The 22,338-nt window shown below is 42.4% G+C and overlaps 1 protein-coding gene across 1 annotated transcript in view; it reads left to right on the top strand.

Moving 5' to 3' along the window:
• The window catches only part of cep162 (centrosomal protein 162), a 63,794-nt gene extending 42,225 nt beyond the window's left edge, over nucleotides 1–21,569 (top strand). The window contains exons 16-29 of the mRNA XM_083652751.1: nucleotides 7,254–7,385; nucleotides 9,307–9,419; nucleotides 9,586–9,685; nucleotides 9,775–9,901; nucleotides 12,820–12,983; nucleotides 13,233–13,337; nucleotides 13,721–13,942; nucleotides 14,977–15,174; nucleotides 15,799–16,084; nucleotides 16,223–16,355; nucleotides 17,410–17,551; nucleotides 17,646–17,744; nucleotides 19,952–20,086; nucleotides 21,195–21,569. Coding sequence (XP_083508877.1) covers nucleotides 7,254–7,385; nucleotides 9,307–9,419; nucleotides 9,586–9,685; nucleotides 9,775–9,901; nucleotides 12,820–12,983; nucleotides 13,233–13,337; nucleotides 13,721–13,942; nucleotides 14,977–15,174; nucleotides 15,799–16,084; nucleotides 16,223–16,355; nucleotides 17,410–17,551; nucleotides 17,646–17,744; nucleotides 19,952–20,086; nucleotides 21,195–21,407 — 2,169 coding nt within the window. The 3' untranslated portion in view covers nucleotides 21,408–21,569. The remainder of the gene's footprint in view (nucleotides 1–7,253; nucleotides 7,386–9,306; nucleotides 9,420–9,585; nucleotides 9,686–9,774; nucleotides 9,902–12,819; nucleotides 12,984–13,232; nucleotides 13,338–13,720; nucleotides 13,943–14,976; nucleotides 15,175–15,798; nucleotides 16,085–16,222; nucleotides 16,356–17,409; nucleotides 17,552–17,645; nucleotides 17,745–19,951; nucleotides 20,087–21,194) is intronic.
• Nucleotides 21,570–22,338: the final 769 nt, after the last annotated feature.

Raw genomic sequence — 22,338 nt, 5'->3', positions numbered from 1 at the left:
GCATGATATTAATTTAGTAAATTCTGGTCCCATTTAGAGTCAAATAGCTGATCAAGTTTTTGGGCGTCATTGATTAGTCTCACTTACCTCAACCCACTCTCATTCTGCTATATACTAATTCTGCTATATAATCATTCTGCTATATACTCAACTTAGTAAATATAATTTATTAAACCTTGATCATTTAATTACGTTTTCTGACCTCTGTTTAATTTATAAAATACTCCACAATGCTGCCCCTCCACCATTGCAAACCTTTGTACAGTCCTGCTCTGAGACAAGAGCTAGAGCGCTGAGGTCTGTATCGAGAGGGGACTGTAATGTTCCTCAGAGAAAGTCAGTATTCGCCCAGACTGCTTTCTCCTTCAAAGCCATAAAGGAGTGGAATAAGTTACCCAGTAATATAAAGACTTTTCCAAACTACAGTGGTTTCTCCCTTGAGGCCAAGAGGTGGCTCCTGAGCAACCAGCACCAAACCACATGGTGGTACTGTCTGGTGTGTGTGTGGGTGTGGGTGTGGGGGTGTGGGGGGGGGGGGGGGGGGGGGGTGTGGGTTTGTGTGTGTGGGTGGTGTTTTATTCTTCGCATCTATATAGATGTTTGCATGTATATATTTAATTTTTTCTTGTACTATTATCTATCTCATACTAACCTGTGCCCTTTCCCTGTTTTTTACACTTTATGTATTTTATTGTGTTTTTTTTTTTTAACTCTGAATGGCCTTTGTATCCACCTGCCCAGGGACTCCAGATGGAAAGTAGCCTATGGCTAAATCTGTTACAAAGCATCTCTTCCCTCTTTATGGGGTTTAATTTTTTTTTTTGTATATGTCCCTGCCAAATAAACTAATAAAATAAATTAATATATGGGGAACTCGTTTATTATTATTATTATTTTTCTAAATGTCTATGGAGAAAATGAATGGGGAATTCTCTTCCGGGGCAAGAGACGTCGCGTGACTTTTGAGCTCTAATACCGTTTGTTGCCTTTGACAGTTTCCATGGGTCGTTGAAATCCTTGAAAGTGTTAATAATGCTCGATAAGCCTTACAGCGTATCGACGCAGGTTACCCTCTTACTTCTATAGCTAGCCTATCCGCTGGTTTATTTTCTTAAGGACATCTGCTACGGTATATCATGACTAGCTCATCTAGTAACCCGCGGGGTAGAGGGATTCATCCAACTGTTCACCACCTTCATTCTCAAGTCTGACCTGCTGTGGTCACCCGTCGGGGGCAGTGGCTCCTCATCCCCTAGGGGTGATCACTCGAGTTAACGGTGGCTCCCTCTAGCACTTTCTGTTGTTGTGTTTGTTGGAAAATGAATTTTAACTATGTGTTAATCTGCACTGGTTAAGGTCATGTTAAAAGTTCTTCCCTCGAGATGACAATTCTTGCTTAATCCTGGTGATGTTTTAATACACCTTCTCTGTCAGGTAGTCGTTTTAAGCTTGTCATCACAAAGGCCTCCAGAGTAACCTTAAAAGACGTGACACGTCAGGCTAAACCAAATGTTCCTAGTATTTTTACATCACGAGAAGAGGCTACTACCTAAAGGATGAACATTCGTTCAAATAAGAGAGATGACTCAGGTGTTGGCGCAAATAAATTGCTTTTTAATTAGAGCATAGCGTAGCACAGCACAAATACAATCTCAATACAATTATTAAACATTCACATGGCATACATTTAAACACAACATGATAACACAAATCATCTTTCTTAACCTTAAATTGAATAAACCCTTTTTATTCAAGCTCAAATACTCCTGGTGTGGTGCTCCACTTTAATATTAATTAACCTGGTTGGAATCATAGCTACTGTAATCAGCTACTGTAACTTGTATCAGTATAAGTTGAATGACTACATGTGGCCTTCTGCACCCATTCTAATAATAGCTCAGTCAGGCCACTGCTAACCTGTTGCTTCATGCAGTGAAAAGAGGAAGTGTTTTCTCTCCCCTATTCAAGTCTAAAACTCCTTGTTCAAAGTAACGCTTCCACAAGATCTTATTATCCAAGACTTGAAATGATCCAGCTGAGATCAAAGTAAATAACTAACATGTATTTCCCTTAAATATAGCCTGCTTCCTATAGGCTCTGTTCCGTTATGATCCCCTCTCGGTGTGAAATGAGTGTCAAACTCTGTTGAGCGGTCCTCAAACCGTCGGTTTCTTACTCCTCTAAAAATAGATCTACTCCGACTTCCCTAAACGAGTTCAAAACACAGATATATGTTACTGTACACTTCAGCGTGATAAACCACTTTACATTTGTTCCCAGACTAAAATGCTGCCTTATCCAATTCCCAGCTAGGTGAGTTCCAGTACAAGTGTTCCCAGAATAAAATGCTGCCTTGTAGAACTTCCATATGGAATGTTAATAAAAATGCTATATAACCCATCATGCATGTATTTACTTCAAATGTGAAACCCAATCAGCTCTGATTGCCAACTGTCCAGTTCAGGTGTATCTTTAATGAAATAATTTATTTCCACCATATGGGGAATAATCATCTGTATTTCCCGAGGGTTCGAACTCGCCTCCCATGTGAAGTGTTCTATATTATATAAAACACTACATAACTTATCCTCAGTCTCCCAGGTCCTGGACAGATCGTCAATGGTAATATTACTATTATGGCCGGTCTGCGCCTTCTAATACACGGGGCACCGGCCATGTCAATCTCTCACCATGAGCCATCCAAATTTATTGAATATCATTGCTTCTTCATACTAGACTAACATTTCCATTCAGACTGAAACAGCATATATTTCACATTTGAATTACATAACATTTCGTATTCATCAGATCCCTACGGCCCACTAAAATGCATATCTCAGAATATATCTTACTCCACGCATTGCATTTCAAACCACTCTCCAAACGTTGAATCCTTACAGTTGGTCGATTGGTTACTGTCATCTCATTCAGTTGCTTCACTGGGGTTTCCTGTCATTACATTACGTCATTTGGCAATAGCTATCAGCTAGTGAAGAACGGGGAAGATCGTTTCACTGGTGGTTCTCTATTAATACTCCATAACTATCGACGGGTATTTTTGTCCAGGACTTGGAACGATCCTGCTATGTGAATTTCAGTATCACTGTTCCCAGAATAAAATGCTGTCATGTCAAATTCTCAGTCAGATAAATTCCATTACAACCGTTCCCAGAATAAACTGCTGTCATAGAACCTCTAATCATTCACAGTACACGTATTCACTTCAAATGAGAAACCATTCTAACCCTCTTTCCTAATAAGTGAATGTCATTGCATTTTGACATTTTGATCACGGTGTGCAGGCCTGAAAATGAATTATTTCTAAACTTTCAACAAATAGAGTCTATTCTCCTATAATCGTGTATTATTTAAATGCCTTTACTTTAAAAGAGGAAATTCATTTAAACCCTTTTTCATAGATGACAGTGCATGACACATTAAAAGTGCAGTGCGCCGGTATGAAACGGAACTATTTCAAAACCTTTTACAACTACAATCTATTCCTCTATGAATGCATATTACATAAATGCCTTTACTTTAAAAGAGGAAATTCATTTAAATGGTTTTCTCTGAATAGAATAATTTACCCTAGGTTTTTACTCATAGAAAAACCCTCTCCTAAAATGCCAATTATGATTCTAATTATATATCCAATAATAAACTACCTCATCTTAGGCAATTTATTATACAATATTTGTTACAAATTGTAGTTTCCTAAATTAAATTAGCTTTTTCCCCTTATATCATATATTTCCTGTTTTACGACAAAACGTCTTCGCTAACCATAGCGCGTTCACCACCGCTAAATCACATTGAACTTCCCCCCAGCCGCTAACCAACAGGCAGATAATATCATTTAACAGTTAAAAACCCACTTCCTTTCCTGCGGCAGAGAGAAACATCGGCCCGACACCCATCTGTACTGTACATCTGTGCTAACCACAGATGATTTCCAAATACGGACTACATCCTACACCTGGGTTAGAATTGTTTCCTACCCGTCAAAGTCAAACTGTGTCTCGGTCAGGGATGGCTCTCGCTCCGTGGCTGGCTGAGGCTGGCTGAGCTGGTCCGTGGGTTGGTTCGTGGTTCAATTGGATATAGCATCTGCACGCATAGGGACGTAAAGACCCCGACTGAAGATTTCCCCTGTCTCTTATAATAGATTTTCGCTAAATCACTTCCCTTAATCATTATCTCGACTTCCCAGCACTTCCTATTTCCCCCGACTTGCTTCCGAACAGGACACAAAACTTACTCAATATCCACCTAGCAACATCTATTGACCAACACCCTGGCATGCATCGATCATGCAGGATGGATGCCGGATACCTGACAGGATGCGTGATAGACGCGTGCATTCTTGCTACACACCGCGTGTCTATCCATAGCTCTGCGCGTGTGCCCATCGACTACTGCTTCTTTGAACAACACCAGGCTATGGTGTCCCAGATAACATCACTCCTCCGCTGAATGTGCACGTTGGCTTGTAGGCTATATGACCCAAAATCACTGTGGGGTTCGAGGGGATGTGGCCGCACCGTACCCATTTATTTTCACAAAAGTTTGTGACTTAAGGTGGGCTCAGACTACAGGATTCTGACAATCCTAGCCGATTTTGAAATCTGGCTGTGACACGCACTACAGGAGAATCTTCCCAGATTATCTTCCCTAGAATCTCAAACATGCACACACTACAAGATTTGTAAATGTGGCGCACCACGCACTACAGCAGGGGTGGCCAAACTACGGCCCGCGGGCCAACTGCGGCCCGCTGCCCGTTTTTAAGTGGCCCGCCATGAATTTAGAAAAAAAAAAAGTAAAAAAAAAAAAAAAATCTAAAAACGTTTTTCCGTTTTTCTGTTTCAAAGTTGAAAACGAAAACGAAAACGGGGGAAAAAACGGAAAAACAAAAACATTAAGAAAAAGAAACTGAAAAACAAAAAAACGGATTCCCCCCATTTCGTTTTTTCAATTTAAAACCATTGAAAATGGGTTATACTTGGGCACCCTGACATGGTCTATTTATAAAAAAATAAAAAATAAAAATGAATTAATGTTTAATACTAATGTTATGTTAAATTATCTCTGTCTTAACCTGTTTGCACAGGAAAATAAAATTTGATAACATACAGAAATACCCATTGTAATAGGTGAGCGCATCAATAAACTATGTGTCATATATTTATTTAGGTAGAAATTCAATTTTTGATGGCACAAGGGTTTTCTGGTCCATTTTTTTTGCCGCGAAAACTGCCGCGCTTAATATTGTTTGGCCCGCGACTGCTTATATTTTTCTGTATGCGGCCCACAACCAAAAAAGTTTGGCCACCCCTGCACTACAGGATATTATTAAGATTATCGGCAGGATAATCACCTTGACGCCCGGCCATACTCCGAATCTGTTTCGTTTTTGGGGTTCCAGCAGTGACCAAAGCGCTCCGCCCCCACCTCACCTCTCTCTCTCGTTTCCTCATTTTCATGCCCGTCTCGCAGCTCCCCAAACAAATGAATCTCACGGTAGTTAGCATGCGTGTAAACAACGCGAGTCTATTGTCTGTACAAGTGAGAACACAAACACATGGGCTACCAAAATATATTCCCCTGCTGCATGCCATGATGAGATCGGCAAAAGTTTGGATAGACTGGATTGCTTCCCGCAGCAGCAATGCCTTTTTTCCCCACACTGCTCGATAGACAGGTAGGACAGCCTCTGACTGGCAGGGGCTCAAAACTATGATATAACAACTTTTTATTCATTGGTCATTCATTGTGATATAAATTAGTGACATTTTCCCCCAAATACTCATGGTTCTGTGCTGTTGGTATTTGGTAGCCTATCTGATACCTGCAGTGCAGCGCATCAAATGAGCCGCGTCAATTAACGATAATGACGGGAGTCTCGCGCAGCAGCAGGATGATGTATTGATGTATTCGCACAGATTTTCAGTCCTAAATATCAAACACGTTTGATATGATCGGGACGGCCCCGATGAGGCTGTGAGCAGATCGGGAGGCTTAAGATTGGATCTGTGCCGAACATCGGGCCCGACCAAGCTTGGCAAGCTGCCAGGCCAGATTTCTCCTCCGATTCTCAGGAGGGGTGAATCGGGCATAAATCGGCCCGAAAATCCTGTAGTGTGAGCCAGCCATTAGAGAAAAAAAATCATGGCCTTGAAAGTTTTTAAAAATAGATAACACAAATGGACATGGGTCATTGAAAGTGCTTTTTTGGATGTATATATTTTATGCAAGACTAGAAACTACTCATATAAATTAGTTATTTTTTATTTAAGTTATTTTGACATTTTTTTTACTTTATTATAAAAGGGAGCATGTGGGCAATGTTCTCTGTTTCAATTTTGAAGTGATGTCATCAGTGATGTCACTTGAGCAATTGTGCATTGTGACATCACTGATGATGTCATAGGCATTGTGACATCATCAGTGATGTCATCATCAGTGAGTGACATCATCAGTGATGTCATAAGAGCAGGTGAGCCGCACAGTGGTCGAACTGCATGGCGAGTGAGGCTGTGCAGTGGCCGAGCTGCGTATGCGAGCTGCAGGGCGGGCAGAAATAAGCTACATTTGGCTATCTGCATGTATCTGTGTCTCCTGCAGTCTTTGTGTTTTACGTGCTGCTCCACCCAAACTCGTACTGTAATAGTTGTCTGTGAGCTTCTGTAAAGCCTGCTAGTTCTCATTATACCAAATCTCAGTGTTGTAACAGTAATAACCTTGATCTGTGTCTCAAACTATGCTATGTTGGGGGAATTGGGCCTGGAAAGACCTTAAAACGTCCTTGAATTTGATGTTTAAGGTGTGGGAACACTGATTTGAAAATATCTTCATTTGAACAGGAATACATCCACGTGTAACCAGGGTCGGTTCCAGAACAAGATGACTAGGGGTGCATCCTAGATAGGAAAGGGTGCAGATGCCCGGCCGAAAAATTTGACATGTTATTTTACTAAAAATAATGCATTTGACCATCATTTCAAGTAGAATGATACCACCCAAGTAAGAATATTTCAAGTGTTTCAAGTGCTTTACTGAAATATTTGGACCATATAATGATAATACAATTATCTCAACCTTAAAAGGTTACATATAGGTGCCATAATGCCATATTTATTTATTTTTACTTTTCAACTGAGCATGCAGACAATTAAAATAAGGGTGCAATGCATGCTTTTGCACCCCCGTAGAACCGGGCCTGCGTGTAACATGTCCTATCCTCTAATCCTCAGCTGCGGAGTGCAGAGGAAGGCAGCCAGAAGAGGAGATGGGCTGAGGCCACAGACCCCGTCACCCAGGAGGAACTCAAAGTGATCCATAAAGACATGCAGGAGCAGGAGACCCTCATAAAGGGTTACCAGCAGGTGTGTCTCCCTGCATTTTTGTGTCTCTATGGGACTGCTCGTCTCTGTCTTTTTCATCTGTCTGCTCTGTGTCTTCTCTTGCTCTGTAAGTTGTCAAATAAGGTCCCCAGTATCTGCAAACTCTGTTTCTCCATTCTGGTTTTGTGTCGGAATTGTAGAGTTAGTTACTTTGCTTTAGATCAGTCATTCTCAACCTTGTTCATACTGTATCAAGGACCCCTGGTGGTCCAGCGACCCCAGGTTGAGAACCACTGCTTTAGATCAACAGTGACTGGGTAGTGGGTACACACATGCACAGATTTGGCACATCAAACGGTGTTGCCAGCCAAAGATCCACAGATCAAGTCAAGACACTTCACTCTGCCCACAAATCTATTTATTTATTTTCTACACAGTTATCATTCCATTGTCGTTTTGACCACAAAGTCCTGCATCAGAATGTAAGCCATTACAATCTTTGCAGGGCAAAACGTCAGTGGAATGATTTGTTGAACAGAACACATATTTTATTTTTTATTTTTTTATGCCTCCACCGCCGATAGCCATGCCGGAGGCATTATGGATTCGGGTTGTCCGTACGTCCGTATGATGTTCATTAACACGATATCTGAGGAACGCCTTGATGGAATTTAATCAAATTTGTCTCAACCGTCAACTTGGACTCAAGGATGAACTGATTAGACTTTGGTGGTCAAAGTTCAAGGTCACTGTGACCTCACAAATGCCATTCCCAAGTTCGTTAACGCAATATCTCAGGAACGCCTTGATGGAATTTCTTCCAACTTGGTTCAAACATCGACTTGGACATAAGGATGAACTGATGAGCTTTTGGCATTTTGGCTGAACAAACACAGCGTGAGAAACTAGTCGACTCGGCTGGCAGCGGAATGAACAAGTTTTTTTTTTACCGTCAGGTGGGCGTTCCCGGCAGCATGTAACGCCCCTTGAAAGCTATGAATAGAACACATAGACCAGAACTGTGCTGCGTCATCAAGCGTCCAGCGTGAAGGCCACCACCCCTTTTACGGGAAAACCCACCATAGGAAAAGACTGTACAAGAAGCCAAAACCCTTCAAACAAACTATTTAAAATGGTTTAATTTGATATAGATATGCGGAAGAGTTGCTGTGTTGTTAGTTTCACTAACATTAAATTAAAAAAAACACAGATCTGTGATGTTTTTTTTTATAGAGTAGGGGTGCATGTAACCTGGTGGAAACTCATCAGTGGGCTGGATACAGCGTTCATATAAGGCATAAAGTACTATTGTTGATGTATCTTGCACATTCTATGGCCGGCCGACTTGAAATATATTGTCATGTCATGGTGTCGTTGTGTCATTTATAAACAAAATTAATTCTGTTCTTTTTCTATAGATTCTTTGGTACTGCTACATTGAAGTCAATGGCGAGTGGCTTGTGTTTTCCTCTAAAAATGGGTGCGGCCTTCACGTTTTGTGAAGTACCCTGGATGTGCCGGTCTGGTCTATAATGAACACCAAAAGAAATCTTGATTTTAGGGGCAGAGTGATACGTTTTCTCATGATCTATACAGCTTTGATTTTGGCTGCATTTTGTAGCGCTGCAGGTCCTGGTTGCTCTCTGCTTCTCACTGTGCATCTTTTTCATAATATGGAGGTTCATTCAACTTCATTCCACATGGCAGCTTACATCTATGTAAGCACTGAAAAACAAGTGTAATGTTTTTATTTTAATTGTGGTGGAAACTGGGACAATTTTGGTAGGGAGTGTTGAAAACCGGGATTCGGGATTGGCATGCTGAAATCGGAACTGTCAAAACGTCTTACACATACTACTAAATACTCATGCGCCTATATTTCACTGTCTCAGCTGCACAATTTGCATTTCTTCTCTTGTATCTGTGTGTAAATCCACTGAGCTAAAACTAAGATGTTTGACAGGAGAACGAAAAGCTGTACCTGCAGATGAAAGCTCAGCGGGCCCAGAACAAAGCCAACGAGGAAGCCATGTTTGCTGAAAACCAGAGGCTGCTGAACGAGCTGTCCTTGACAAAGTGAGTTCAGTGAAAGTGTGCCCATCTCTCATTTTTGCAAATGCATACTTCAATGTGAATGTTTTCTAATTATGTCCATTTCATCACATTCTTCTTACTTTTTTTTTAATCGTATTTGAAATTAAATGGCTGAATTTCCAATCTCCTTTCTATCACCTTTCACCAGAGGGAAGTTGAACAAGACCCCAAGAACCTTGGGGAACATTTGCTTAACGGATCACACTCAGCGCATTACGGAGTTGTTGGCTCAAATGGATACGCTACAGGCAAGTAGTGGCACTTAAATTCCAATTATGCAGACGCTTGCCTTTAGCTGCCTGCTTGATTTGAGCGTTGTTGGTTTTTGTGTGTGCAGAAGAATGAGAGCGAGCTGTCAGAGGAGACTCACAGGCTGAAGCAGGAAAAGCAGGCCCTTGAAGTAGACCTCCAGCTGACGAAGAAGGAGCGAGACCTAGCTAAATCCCAGGCTGTCTCCACCTCAGGTACAATTTAGAGCAAGGGTTTTCAAAGTCTGAGACTGTAGCTGACTCTAGCCCACACATGGGCAAAATGTGGCCCCAGGGCCGGACCCGGGCCCTGGACCATCTCAATCCGGCCCCCAACGTCCTCAAAGAAAAACAAAACGACCCCCAAAAACTCAACAAAAGGCAGAATTATGTTAATAAATCTCATCTGCTACAGCCATTGGATTTGTATCACTATTATATCGGGAGATTAACGAGAAATTACCAATCACAACGGGAGAGAGCGTTAAATAGGGAGACTCCCGCGGAAATCTGGAGTGTTGGCAGGTATAATCTCCAATGTGTGGCCCTTCGCTTACTTTATGTATGCTGCTGGGGTACAAATGTAATGTTTCCCCATCTGCCTTTGCTGTTATTTTATTTATTTTATCCTTTATTTATTCTTAGGGGTACAGTACAGTATATCTGTATTATATACTTTCTCTGCCCTTTGGTCTGGACCGTGGTTTTGCTTTATGATTTGATACAATGATACATTGTAGCTCTTTCTTGTAATATAAATGTGCCAAGAGTAAAGGCAGTCACTAGCTGTGGCTAGTGACCCTGCACTTTGCTACTATGCACTTTATATCTCTACTGTGCACTTTAGATCGTTGCTACTGTTGTCATTTGCACTTTAACTGTTGTGTTGCACTTTAAACTGCTGCTCTAGACTGTTTTTATAATGTTTTTATTGTCTTATTTGTTTTTATGTATGTACTTGGTACTACGCTTTTTGCAATCCAAATTGCCCTTTTGGGACACTTAATAAATCTTGAATCTTGAATCTATGTAAGTCAGTATGGCCCTCGGGAAAAAAATGTTGCCCACCCCTGGAGCCCCCTGGTAAATGCAGTCCATTTACCATTTACCCCTCAGACAAAGCTTGCTTAGTTTCGCTCAATTCCTGGATGCCTATGGGATCATGATTGTTATTTGGTCCCATAGACACTCAACAATTGAGCCAAGATACTGTAGCCTGCATATTGCTGTTTGACATACTTCAGACTACACCAAATACCCCCCAAACAAAGTCTGTCTGATGGCATTGATTTTTTTTCTGACTCTGGGAAAGTGGGAAAAACAGTAAATTGTCCCCAAACTACTGAATCTCTGAAAAAGAAAAGAGGAAAGAAAAAAAGTACTGAATCTCTGAACTATCTCTTTAACCAAATCACACACATTTAGGCTATAAAAATATTACATTAGTTATCAAAAGGAGATCTCCTTTTGATAACTATTGTAATACGGTATGGCCTCTATTTATCATGTCCGCTTCCTTATCCACTCTCTCCTCACATACGCACAAAGAAAAAGCCATCCAAAAACATATTATTTTACCCTATTTATCTTGTTAACGTAAAGTAATACTCATTACATTACACATAACTCGACCCCCAAAACAGCCCAGTGGACAGAATTCTATCCGTCATTATTCTCAGTTAATAACTTTCCATCTCTCACATTCTCCCAGAGACTTATGGCAGATACTAGCAGCACCTTTCATTCCAAAACAGCTGCTCCTCATAAATGGAACATAGCTTGCAGTGGTCAGTCCTCTGTCTTGAATATAACTCATAAATGGAACATACCTTGCAGTGGTCAGTCCTCTGTCTTGAACTCATAAATGGAACATAGCTTGCAGTGGTCAGTCATCTGTCTTGAATATAACTCATAAATGGAACATAGCTTGCAGTGGTCAGTCCTCTGTCTTGAACTCATAAATGGAACATAGCTTGCAGTGGTCAGTCATCTGTCTTGAATATAACTCATAAATGGAACATAGCTTGCAGTGGTCAGTCATCGGTCTTGAATATAACTCATAAATTCGAGTTGTGCGTTAACAGCTATTTATAGGCTATAGTAATCTTGTCTCCCTCGCTTTCCCTCTCACCCCCACCTGTGCACTCACGCCACATTCCGGTAAAATCAGAAATCAGAAAAACTTTATTGATCCCCGAGGGGAAATTGGGACCTGCTACAGTTGCTCGTACTCAGGCATGGAAAATATCAACATAAGCATCAAACATTATAAGAGACATAGGACTGTTCCATACAATGAAATAGAATAAAATAAAATAGAATACAATATAACTTACATAGCCTATGTACAGTAAGTGCATGTGCTTTGTCCATCAGTCATTCTCAAGTACCCTTTAGTAAAGTGAAATATCTGAGGTACCTGCTATGTCCTTATATACTGCAGAGGGAGTATACTAATAATAGTAGTAGTAGTAGTAGTAATAATACAATAATATAATAATAATAATAGCAACAACAACAACAACAACAACAACAACAACAATAATACAATAGTAATATTAATAAAAAATAATAAAAATGAGCCGGGGGCTGCTAAACTAGAGCCGCTCTGCCAGCGACCTGGACTTTGCACCTGGGGCTTGGGTGGGTAAGGTCCGTGCTCGCGGGAGCACGCTCATACTGGACATTTGTTGCTAAACATGCAGGGCATTCGAGTAATGTCTGGAAATGTTCCGGAATTCACTGCATGTTTAGAACTGGCTTCAGTAATAACCGTCATATCCAACCTTTTGTCTGTTAAGCCCACCTGTACTGCTTTAAAGCAGTTGCTGCTAATATACTGGTTTTTCAGCTTCACCTCAGTGTCATTGAATGGGATTGCTAATAGCTATAAAGCTACAGCTAGATGTATACTGTCTTTCCCATTTTTCAAACTAGCCCTTTCTGCTTGTGGTAACAGTATGGATGCTGATCGGCACATTGAACTGACTCTCCCCTTCAGTAAGGGATGCATAGAGAATTGTATATGACAAATGTACGAAAGAAACACTTTGAACTCCTGATAATACTTCTGATCTATCCTGAACTTTGGTTTGACTAACAGTGCATGTCACTACTACCTGTGAATCTGCCAGGCGATGAGAGCTTGGAGATGCGCATCCAGGAGGACAGGCACAGAGAGGAGGTGGCTGTCCTGAAGAAGAAGCTCCAGTGGTTTGCTGAGAACCAGGAGCTGCTGGACAGAGACGCCGCCAGGCTGAAGGCTGCCACAGCCGAGACACACCAGCTCAAAGAACAGGTAGGGCTTAGTGGTCAAGCCACTGGATAATGTTAATTTACCAAATCCAAAATGTCTGTAAGATACAGGACTGTAAACTACTGTAAGCCTGTAAATTAGTTAGAGCACAATTGTTCAAAATGTGAGATGATCTGCAAAATGAGAGATGGTCTCAGATACAGATACAGATACCATTCTTTGATATCAATTAATATTAATTATACGGACAATAACAATTTGTTTGTTTGTTAATTTCATTTTTCATTTCAGGTAGAGAAACTGAAAATGGAAGTTGGGAAAAGAGGCAGTCAGCAACAGAGCAAGACCAAGGAGAGAACTGGAGATGCGAAGAGGATACAGGACCTGGAGCGACAGGTCAGATGTTTTTATGCCTCCACCGGCAATATCCAGGCCGGAGGCATTATGGTTTCGGGTTCTCCGTCCGTCCGTCTGAAGTTTATTAACATGAGATCTCAGGAACACCTTGACAGAATTTTGTCACATTTGGCTCAAACGTCCACTTGCATTCAAGGATGAACTGATTAGATTTTGGTGGTCAAAGGTCAAGGTCACTGTGACCTTATGAATGCCATTTTAAAGGCCGTTAACATGATATCTCAGTAACGCCTTGACGGAATTTATTCATATTTGGCTCAAACAGAGATGGATGTCGACTGCTCATTTAGCGGAGGCATTTATCCACGGTGCGGTTGTTGTTGCTAAGCAAACTCAATCAACTCAATTTCAATTTCCGTCAGGTGAAGGAGCTGGAGCAGACATTAAGGCGTAGACACCCCAACTCCTTACCCGCTCTGATCCACGCTGCTGCCGTGGCCGGCAGAGCGGAGACCCCTCCACCCGGCCGCATCTGCGTCCTGTTGGAGCGCAGGATTCAGCGTCTGGAGGTGGAGCTGCAGAGCCACGACGAGGAGGCCACCCGCAGCCTAAGAGCCATGGAGCAGCAGTTCCAGAGGATAAAGGTGGGTGAAACTGGTGTGTGGGTTTGCCAATATTAGCCTGTAGCAGCTGATAACATAGTAACTGATAACATAGTAACATAGATAGTGTAATAACGTGTAAAAAAAAAAAAAAAATGAATAGGCAAAGAAATTTAATTAAAAAAACTAGCAATATATTGTCAGATAACATTGTCAGAAAGTGCTATACACTCACCGAGCATTTTATTCGGAACAGGTATCAGCTGGTAAATTTGGTAAAATGCTTATAAAGAGTTTGACTTGGTCAAACCAAGAGATTCAGCTACATTTAGAATCACGATACGAGAGACCAGAGAACATTTCACTCGGACCAAAAAAAGTTAATTCTTTTTTTAAGACCTCAGATTGAAATATTATATCAATAACGATCGATAATTTCTCAAAACTCGAAAAATAAATAAGGTCTGAGCTTATCAATACTGCTATCGAGACTAGCGGGTTCTATAACATGGCGTTATGTTTCATGAGTGATGTCATTTACCTCAAATCACTGGTGCACAAACATACATCCGTTGTCTAATAAAGTTTGTGAATTCAGTTGAATTGCCTGCCAAACACTGTTAACTAAACAAAGAAGAACTGCCTCTATTGTCGTGGTGTTTTCCGCCAAATAATAGAAACGTATCAATAGTGGTATCGATGAAGACTCAGATCATTAAAGCCCCGCCCCCTCGGCCCCTCCTACCTGTACCATTGATGTTCTATGAAAACGTACATGTGCGCGTGCTGTATCAACGCACATCATCATTTACACCAAAGAGCTTAAATTGATAAGAATGAACCGAAGCTAATAGCTTGTTCCACCAATTATTCCACTCCAGCATGATGACTGCAGTGCTGTTCTCTCTTTGTTCAACTCTTTGTCTGCGTCCAGAGCGGAAATACCCGAAACAGTTATGACGCCGTAACAGTCTGCCCGCATCAATGTAAAAACGTTAGTTTATAAGCCACAATATTGTTATAATATCTATATCACCATCATCATATTTTGTGTGTGTGTGTGTGTGTGTGTGTAGCTCCGTTACGAGCAGCAGATCTCAGAGCTGGAGCAGCAGCTTGTCCAGACGCGGCAGACGGAGGCAGGAAGCTCGGCGTGGGAGTCACGGGTTCGAACCCTGGAGGAGGAACTGCAGCAGGCCAAGGGAACCCACCAGAACCAAGAAAAATCCCTCCAGGACCAGATCCAGTCTCTCCAGCAGCAGATCAAGGACAAGGTTCGTCCACGTGCTATTTTGGCTAACTCTTCGTTCCACAGTAGTGTCTGGGTAGTGTAGAAGTAAAAGCATTCGCCTACCACCGCAGAGACCCGGGTTCAATTCCCGGCAGCGGTGCTCCCGGCTTGGACAGACGTTCCCACAGACACAATTGGTCGTGTCTGTGGGTGGGAACCCGGTGAAATATGAGTGTTGGTCACTGCACTAGCGCCTCCTCTGGTTGGTCACAGTGCCTGTTCAGGGGGAGGAGGGAACTGGGGGGAATAGCGTGATCCTCCCAGCGCTACATCCTGCTGGTGAAAAGAAGCGGCTGGCATGTAGCGGAGGAAGCATGTGCTAGTCTATAACTCTTCCCCAGATCGGCAGAGGGGGTGGAGCAATGACCGGGACAGGAGGGAAATTGGCCGAGTACAAGTGGGGAGAAATTAGGAGAAAAATCTGGGGGGGGGGGTTGGGGGAGTACCATGAGATAGGAAATGTTGGTCTGGCTGATCTGGACCGTGTAATAGATGTGAGCAAATGTGATTGGGTAAAAGCAGTGGTCAAAAAGAAATTGGATCTGCCCCTGTAAACCTATGCACCCCCCCCCCCCCCCCCCCCCAAACAACAACAACAAAAACGCAGGCCCAGCCCAGTCCATCCCGTCACCAGCGCCAGGCCGAGGCAGCGTCCGGTGTCCGGATAGAGCGGATGAACCAGGAGCTCGCCACAAAGACCCGAACAGTCCAGGAGCTGAGCCGCACCGTGGACAGACTGCAGAGGGAGAGGAGGAACATGTTATCTGTTCCTGAGGCCCGCTCCACGGACGCCAGGCGGCAGCCGGCCCCGTCCAAGCCTCCCATGTCGGCTAAGGAAGAGACGTTTCCCGCCACACAGTGTGAGAAGGCCTACCAGCCCACCGCCTTTACCGGTAGGGATGGGCACAGTGATTGTAGGGATGGGCACAGTGATTGTAAATGACACCAGAAGCATTCTAGGTCATTTCTGTACAAAATTCAACTTTGTTCCCCATGAACAAATATTCATCTCTTATTTGACTCTTTTCCAGGGAGCCATATCACAGAGGTGCTGCAGGAGAACGAGGAGCTGAGGCAGCGCCTGGAGCTGCTGCAGCTGCAGAAGGAGCAGGAGATGGAAGCATTCAAAGCTTCTGCTGCACAGGCCCAGGAGGAACTAGGCAGGTGAGTGTAACTGTAGCCAGCGGGCAGTGTTGGGAGTAACTACTGTAACTTAACTACTTTTTGCAGTAACTAGTAATCTAATTACTTTTTCCAATTAAGTAACTCAATTACAGTTAGTGAAATGGAAACTGGGTTGGTTACTAGTTACTTTAGGACATGAAAATAGTAACTTCAGAGGATTATCCACTTTATGATGATCAGACCTAGGCTGTTTCTCAATACCAAGAATGCATTCTTGTTCTTGGGTTCTTGGGGAGAACGTTCTTGCTAGTCGTTCTTGGAAGAATCAACTTGCTAGGTCACAAGCACACATGACGCTGTTGGCAGTTTGAGACGATGCGTTCTTGAGGGTATTGCGCAATACCAGCGCAGAGGCCGCCTGCAGTACTACACAAATAAAAAGCTCAGCTGATGTAGATGCAGCCAATTGTGCTCTGGAACTTTTTGCCATTTTTCGCCATAAATGTTCGTAAAGTGGCACTTATTGAAACCTACTACCCTGCTTGTAGGCATCAAAAGTCATCAGAAATTAATTTAGTGATGAAATAAAATTTAAATTGTAAAAAACTTTCCGGAGCTTATGGCGTCTTCTCTGCTGCGTTCTGCCTCTGCTTATGCCGAAATGCATGCTGGGATATCTGCCTTGCCAAGTTGACACAAGTCACCACCCAGAGCATCCTTGGTAAAGTGGGCGTGTCGAGAACACATCCGGGAATTTTAAGCGTTCTTGGCGAAATGTGAACTTTGTATTGGAACAGTACTTGGGCTGCGACTGATGACGTTTCACAAGGACACAAGAACGCAAAAGAACACACAAGAACGCTTATTGAGAAACGGCCCTAGTCTGGGGAGAGCCGCCGCCTCCCTGCAGCTGCAGCCTATAAGCCTCGTCAACAAGCCAATGTTCAATTATCCATGCAAGTACAATGATAGATCCAATTTGAAGTCGTACTGTCAAATTGGATCTGGATTGGACTGTGAAGCATGAATGTGATCTCTTCTTAGGCTAAAGGAGCGCTCTGCTGAGTGAAGCATGAATGTGATCTCTTCTTAGGCTAAAGGAGCGCTCTGCTGAGCAGCTATCCTCCCTGAAGGCCGAGCATCTGGGGGTGCTGGACCGCCTGCGGGCCGCCCACGCCCTGGAGCACTCCTCCTCCAGGGTGGCTGAGCTCAGCAACATGGTCAACACTCAGGAGGTATGGCTTTCATGTTGATAGGTAGAAGATTAACCAAGGCAAACACGCAGCCTTTTGCACACTGACCAGCTGTTCATCCTGCATTTACCTACAGATCACGCTGAAGCATTTGCGAGAGCAGGTGAAGGAGCTGAAAGGGGCCAAAGATGCGCTAGCAGTATTCAAGATACGAGAGGACACTCTGCAAAATCAGGTACCGGTGGAGGGTGTCCATCTGTCTGTCAAACCTGGACAACAAATGATGATCAAACATGATATCTCGGGTGAGATCTGAGGCACCAGTGTTGTGCAAGTTCATACTAGTTCACGTTCATAGTTCACAATTTTGAACTTTGAACTAAGTTCACAGTCCCAAAAAATGAGCAGTTTGTGTGTGTGTGTGTGTGTGTGTGTGTGTGTGTGTGTGTGTGTGTGTGTGTGTGTGTGTGTGTGTGTGTGTGTGTGTGTGTGTGTGTGTGTGTGTTTTCCCATCATTTAGTGCATGAGTGTCAAGTCAGCCAGAATGTAAAAGTAGGTCTTCCCCTTTAGGGCTTTCAAAATAAAACTCTCATTGTAACGTTAACCTTAATATTAATTTTGAGTAATGCTTTACAGCCACAGTTTCACTAAATGTAATCTTAACATCAGTATTTTGATACAAGATTTGCTGTTTCATTCATTGAAATACTTTATTTCTCCAAAGGTGAGAATTTGAATACCTTTATTCTGAAAGTAAATTGTGGTATTTCCATTGCTAGTCTCTGTTGCTGTCTTGACACAGCCCAAAAAGATGCTCAAGTCCACACCGCTGTGTGTCAGCACGTTCATGCACAACACTGTCAAGCACTGATCTGATTTTGACACAAGGTTTGCACAAAAAAGAAAATACACTGATTAGACTAATTCAAGTACTACAATAAAGGTTAGATTTCTATGTTTGAAAAGTCACAAGTATAATAATAAAACATAAAAAAAACATAACATAAAAATCTACTACACACATCCAGCTATCCTTACAAATGACAGCGATCCCATCTCCGGACTTGCAGCACCAGTCCGGAGATGGGATCGCTGTCATAAGCCGCTTTCACACACAGATGGCGCAATATTGCAGTTCAGAAGGCTGAACTGCAATATTCCCGCCTACGCTTGACCGCTGTGTAGGCGGGCGCAAGGCGTGTTCTGCCCAAACCTCCAGTGGGATCTCTAATAACGGGTAAGGAGCAGGTGATTGAAATGGAATGGACTGGAATGGACTGGAAATGGAATGGACTTGACCTTGTATATACCATAATAAGATAAGATAAAAGATACCATAATAACATGGAAAAAGGTCACTATTGTGTGGCCTACTAACATTACTATGTGTGTGCAAAACAGCATAATTCATTAACATGGGAAATTCTAAATGCACATACTGTAATGCGCACAGGCCTCCTTGAGGCATCCTCTTTGTCTATGGTGTGGCATAGGAGGATTGCCTTTTGGGAGGGTCTGGTGAGACGAAGGAGGAGCGCGGCCTGGATTCACCCACAGAGCCTTAGCCCTCCATGCACCGAAGGGTCTTTCAATGCTGCGGTGTAGCACTAGCTCTATTGCAGCGGATTGGGCATGATCAACCCTTCCGCGGGCAACGCTGCAGACAGAGTAGGAAGGCTGATCCGTGAGCGGCTGCTTCCGGGATGCGGGTCGGGGGCTTAATCGGCCTCGGCTGGGTCTACTGGGCGAGGGTGTATGATGTTGACAGACCCGAAACACCTTACGACCCCAGTTAACATCACTGATGACGCGTCCCAGCGCATGCTGTAGCATTGTATTTTGAATCGTATTTGTCATCTTATTAATTGCCTATTTAAAATGCAATTCTACATTCTATTATTAATAATACCGGTAATAATGATCATGATAATGCATTCACCTTACATCATATAAGATCAGCAATAAAACTTAAAACAAAGAACCAGCAATGAACATCAGTACAATCATCAATAAAACATGTATGAATTTAGAATTTTGATGGTTTACTCTGATTATCTGGATATTGTTACTCTTGCAGATTGTTTGCTCAGACATTCTTTGTCTTTCTTATCTCAAACATCTCTTTTAAATATCACAAGCAGTTGTTTTAAATGCTGTAATCAGCAGCTTGTTGATATCAAGGCGGAAATGATCAGAAACCGAAATGCACTGTGGGTAATCTGCAGCTCTGAGTGAGCATGGTTGTAGACTCGCTCCCTCAAACAGAGCCAGAGAGTCGGGCTGTGAGGGATGGGTAGGGGGAGTGGCTAGGTGTATATGAGTGGTGGGAGGGGTCGTGGTCAGGAAAGGGATAGGGAGGTCATAGAAAGTCTCAGAGTATTGGTCTTGAGGTCTGTCTAGTTTATAACAAGAAATTGTGTCATTTTCACCTTCTGTGTTTAGCTGACCAGGCTTCTGGAGGAGCTGAAACAAGCTAAAGACACCCACAGCCCAGAGCTCAAACACTTACGCAGTCTGGAAATGAAGATCCTCAACATGGAGCTAAGACACCAGCAGAGGGAGACAGAGCTGCAGCAGGTACACATCAAAAGCCCTCTAGAAATAAGTTATATTACAGAAAAATACACTCATTAAAATGTAGGGATGTCACAATATATCGTCCCACGATATATCGCGATATCAAAACGTGACAATATGTATCGTTGAGATGAAATCTCATATCGCGAGAAAAAGAAGCTGAACATGGTGGCACTGATCTGCATCTGATTGCATGCTCGCTCTCCTTTTCATTGCTTTGACGAGGGACGTTACAGACACGGAGGATGAAAATGGTGAAATTACTCAAATTAGCGTGGAGCATGCCCCCTCAACTTACAAATCGATCGCAAAAAAATATTGTTAAAATATCGTATCGTTATCGTGAACCCAATATCGTGTATCGTATCGTATCGTGAACTGAGTGTATCATGACACCCCTATTCAAATGTCATCACTCATGGAAATGTAGTTTAAGGTCATGGAAACCCCATGGTGAAAATATGTAGGAAGTAGGGTTTGACCAATGCATGAGCTTAGATACAGTAGTAGTCAGTCATATGCCATGATGGTCCAAATGTGCTTTCAGAGGCTTTTCCACTCTGACAAGGAGAATGTTTTGGAGGTTGTTGTTTTTATTCATTACATCATATTGTGGTTGTATGGAATGGTGAAGCCCATATCGTGTATCGAATTGTATTGTACTGTAAGACTATGGTCTTATCCCTACTAGAGCTGCAATGATTAATCGATTAGTCGATCGACAGAAAATGAATCGACAACTATTTTGCTAATCGTTACGAGTACAATTTTAAGAGAAAGGTCTAAATTCTCTGATTCCAGCTTCTTAAATGTAAACATTTTCTGGATTTCTTTACTCCTGTATGACAGTAAACTGATATTATCTTTCAGTTGTGGACAAAACAAGACATTTGAGGGCGTCATCTTGGGCTTTGGGAAACACTGATCGTCATTTGCTACCATTTTCTGACATTTTATAGACCAAACAACTAGTCGATTAACTGAGAAAATAATCGACAGATTAATCGATTATGAAAATAATCGTTAGTTGCAGCCCTAATCCATACTAGTTATACTGTTGAGTAATGAGCTGTGAGTCAGCAGTAACCATGCGTGCTTCTTCCCCCAGGCCTTCCTTGGCTCGCGGCAGGTGCTGGAGCCCGAGCAGCAGTCAGAGGTGGATGGCTGGAAGCGCCTGGCCCATGAGAAGAGCAGGGAGCTGGAGGCTTTCCGTCTGGAGCTGGACTCCATCCTGGACGTCCTGCGACAGCTGCACAAACAGGGAGTGGTGCTGCCTGCCCCTGACCCCCCCACCTCCGTCCCTTTCACCTGGAAGACATGATACGCACTAAGCTTGGACCCATAGGGATTTTTCTATGCCCCCCCCCCCCCACACACAGGAAGCGTCTGCTAAATGATATTTTGTTCCTGTGTTCAATATCTTTGAATTTGACAATTTCCATGCCAGAAAAACTCAGGATACTAATAAATACATATTCTTACATACTTATTGCATTGTTTTATAATGTGGCATTCCTGTAGATTGGATTGATTTGTTTTACAATAAATATGTAATAAATCATATTGGACCACACTGACTCACTGACTGATTGCTAGTGTCTTTCTCATGCATACCATGCCACCTACTGGTGGATGGGTGGTTTTATAAAAAAGGTCATTTTGGAGTAAAAATGAGTTCATCCAGTGGCGCTGCTGTGGCAGCGATATGGCACTAGAGTGACAGCTTGAGTTTGAAACGAAGTAAAACCCAAAAACAATGAATAATAAAAAATATAATGAATAATACAAATTAGCACTGCCTGGGTACTGTACAGTTTAACTAGTGTTTACCAAAGACTGGGTCGGGACCCACAGGTGTGTCACAGGAGATTTTATTTGGGTCGCCAAATACATTTGCAGAATTTCTTTGTCTTTTATTTCAAATGTGTATATTGTCTTACTGATGAGAAGTAAAAACAATGACATGGCCTGTTAACTCAGCCTAAATGCATTTATCCTGTCTCATTTATAAAGTATTTAACATGTACAGTATATGTTTTCAATAATGCGTATAAAACTCTGGACAAATAGAACACACCTCTTTATCTTGGATTTCAGTGCTTCAGACTCACTGCATGAGATTACATGGAAGCTATTGATAAACATTACGGTACTTTTCAATTAAAATATTAACAGAATACAAGAAGCACTATAATACAAAATAGCTATTGGGGGGTAGCATGAATTTTCCATAATATTAATATCATATAAAA

This window comes from Poromitra crassiceps (assembly GCF_964638095.1).
Source record: "Poromitra crassiceps genome assembly, chromosome: 1".
NCBI lineage: Eukaryota > Metazoa > Chordata > Actinopteri > Beryciformes > Melamphaidae > Poromitra > Poromitra crassiceps.
The sequence above is the reverse complement of the archived record's forward strand: the minus strand, read 5'-3'. Positions and strand labels throughout refer to the sequence as shown.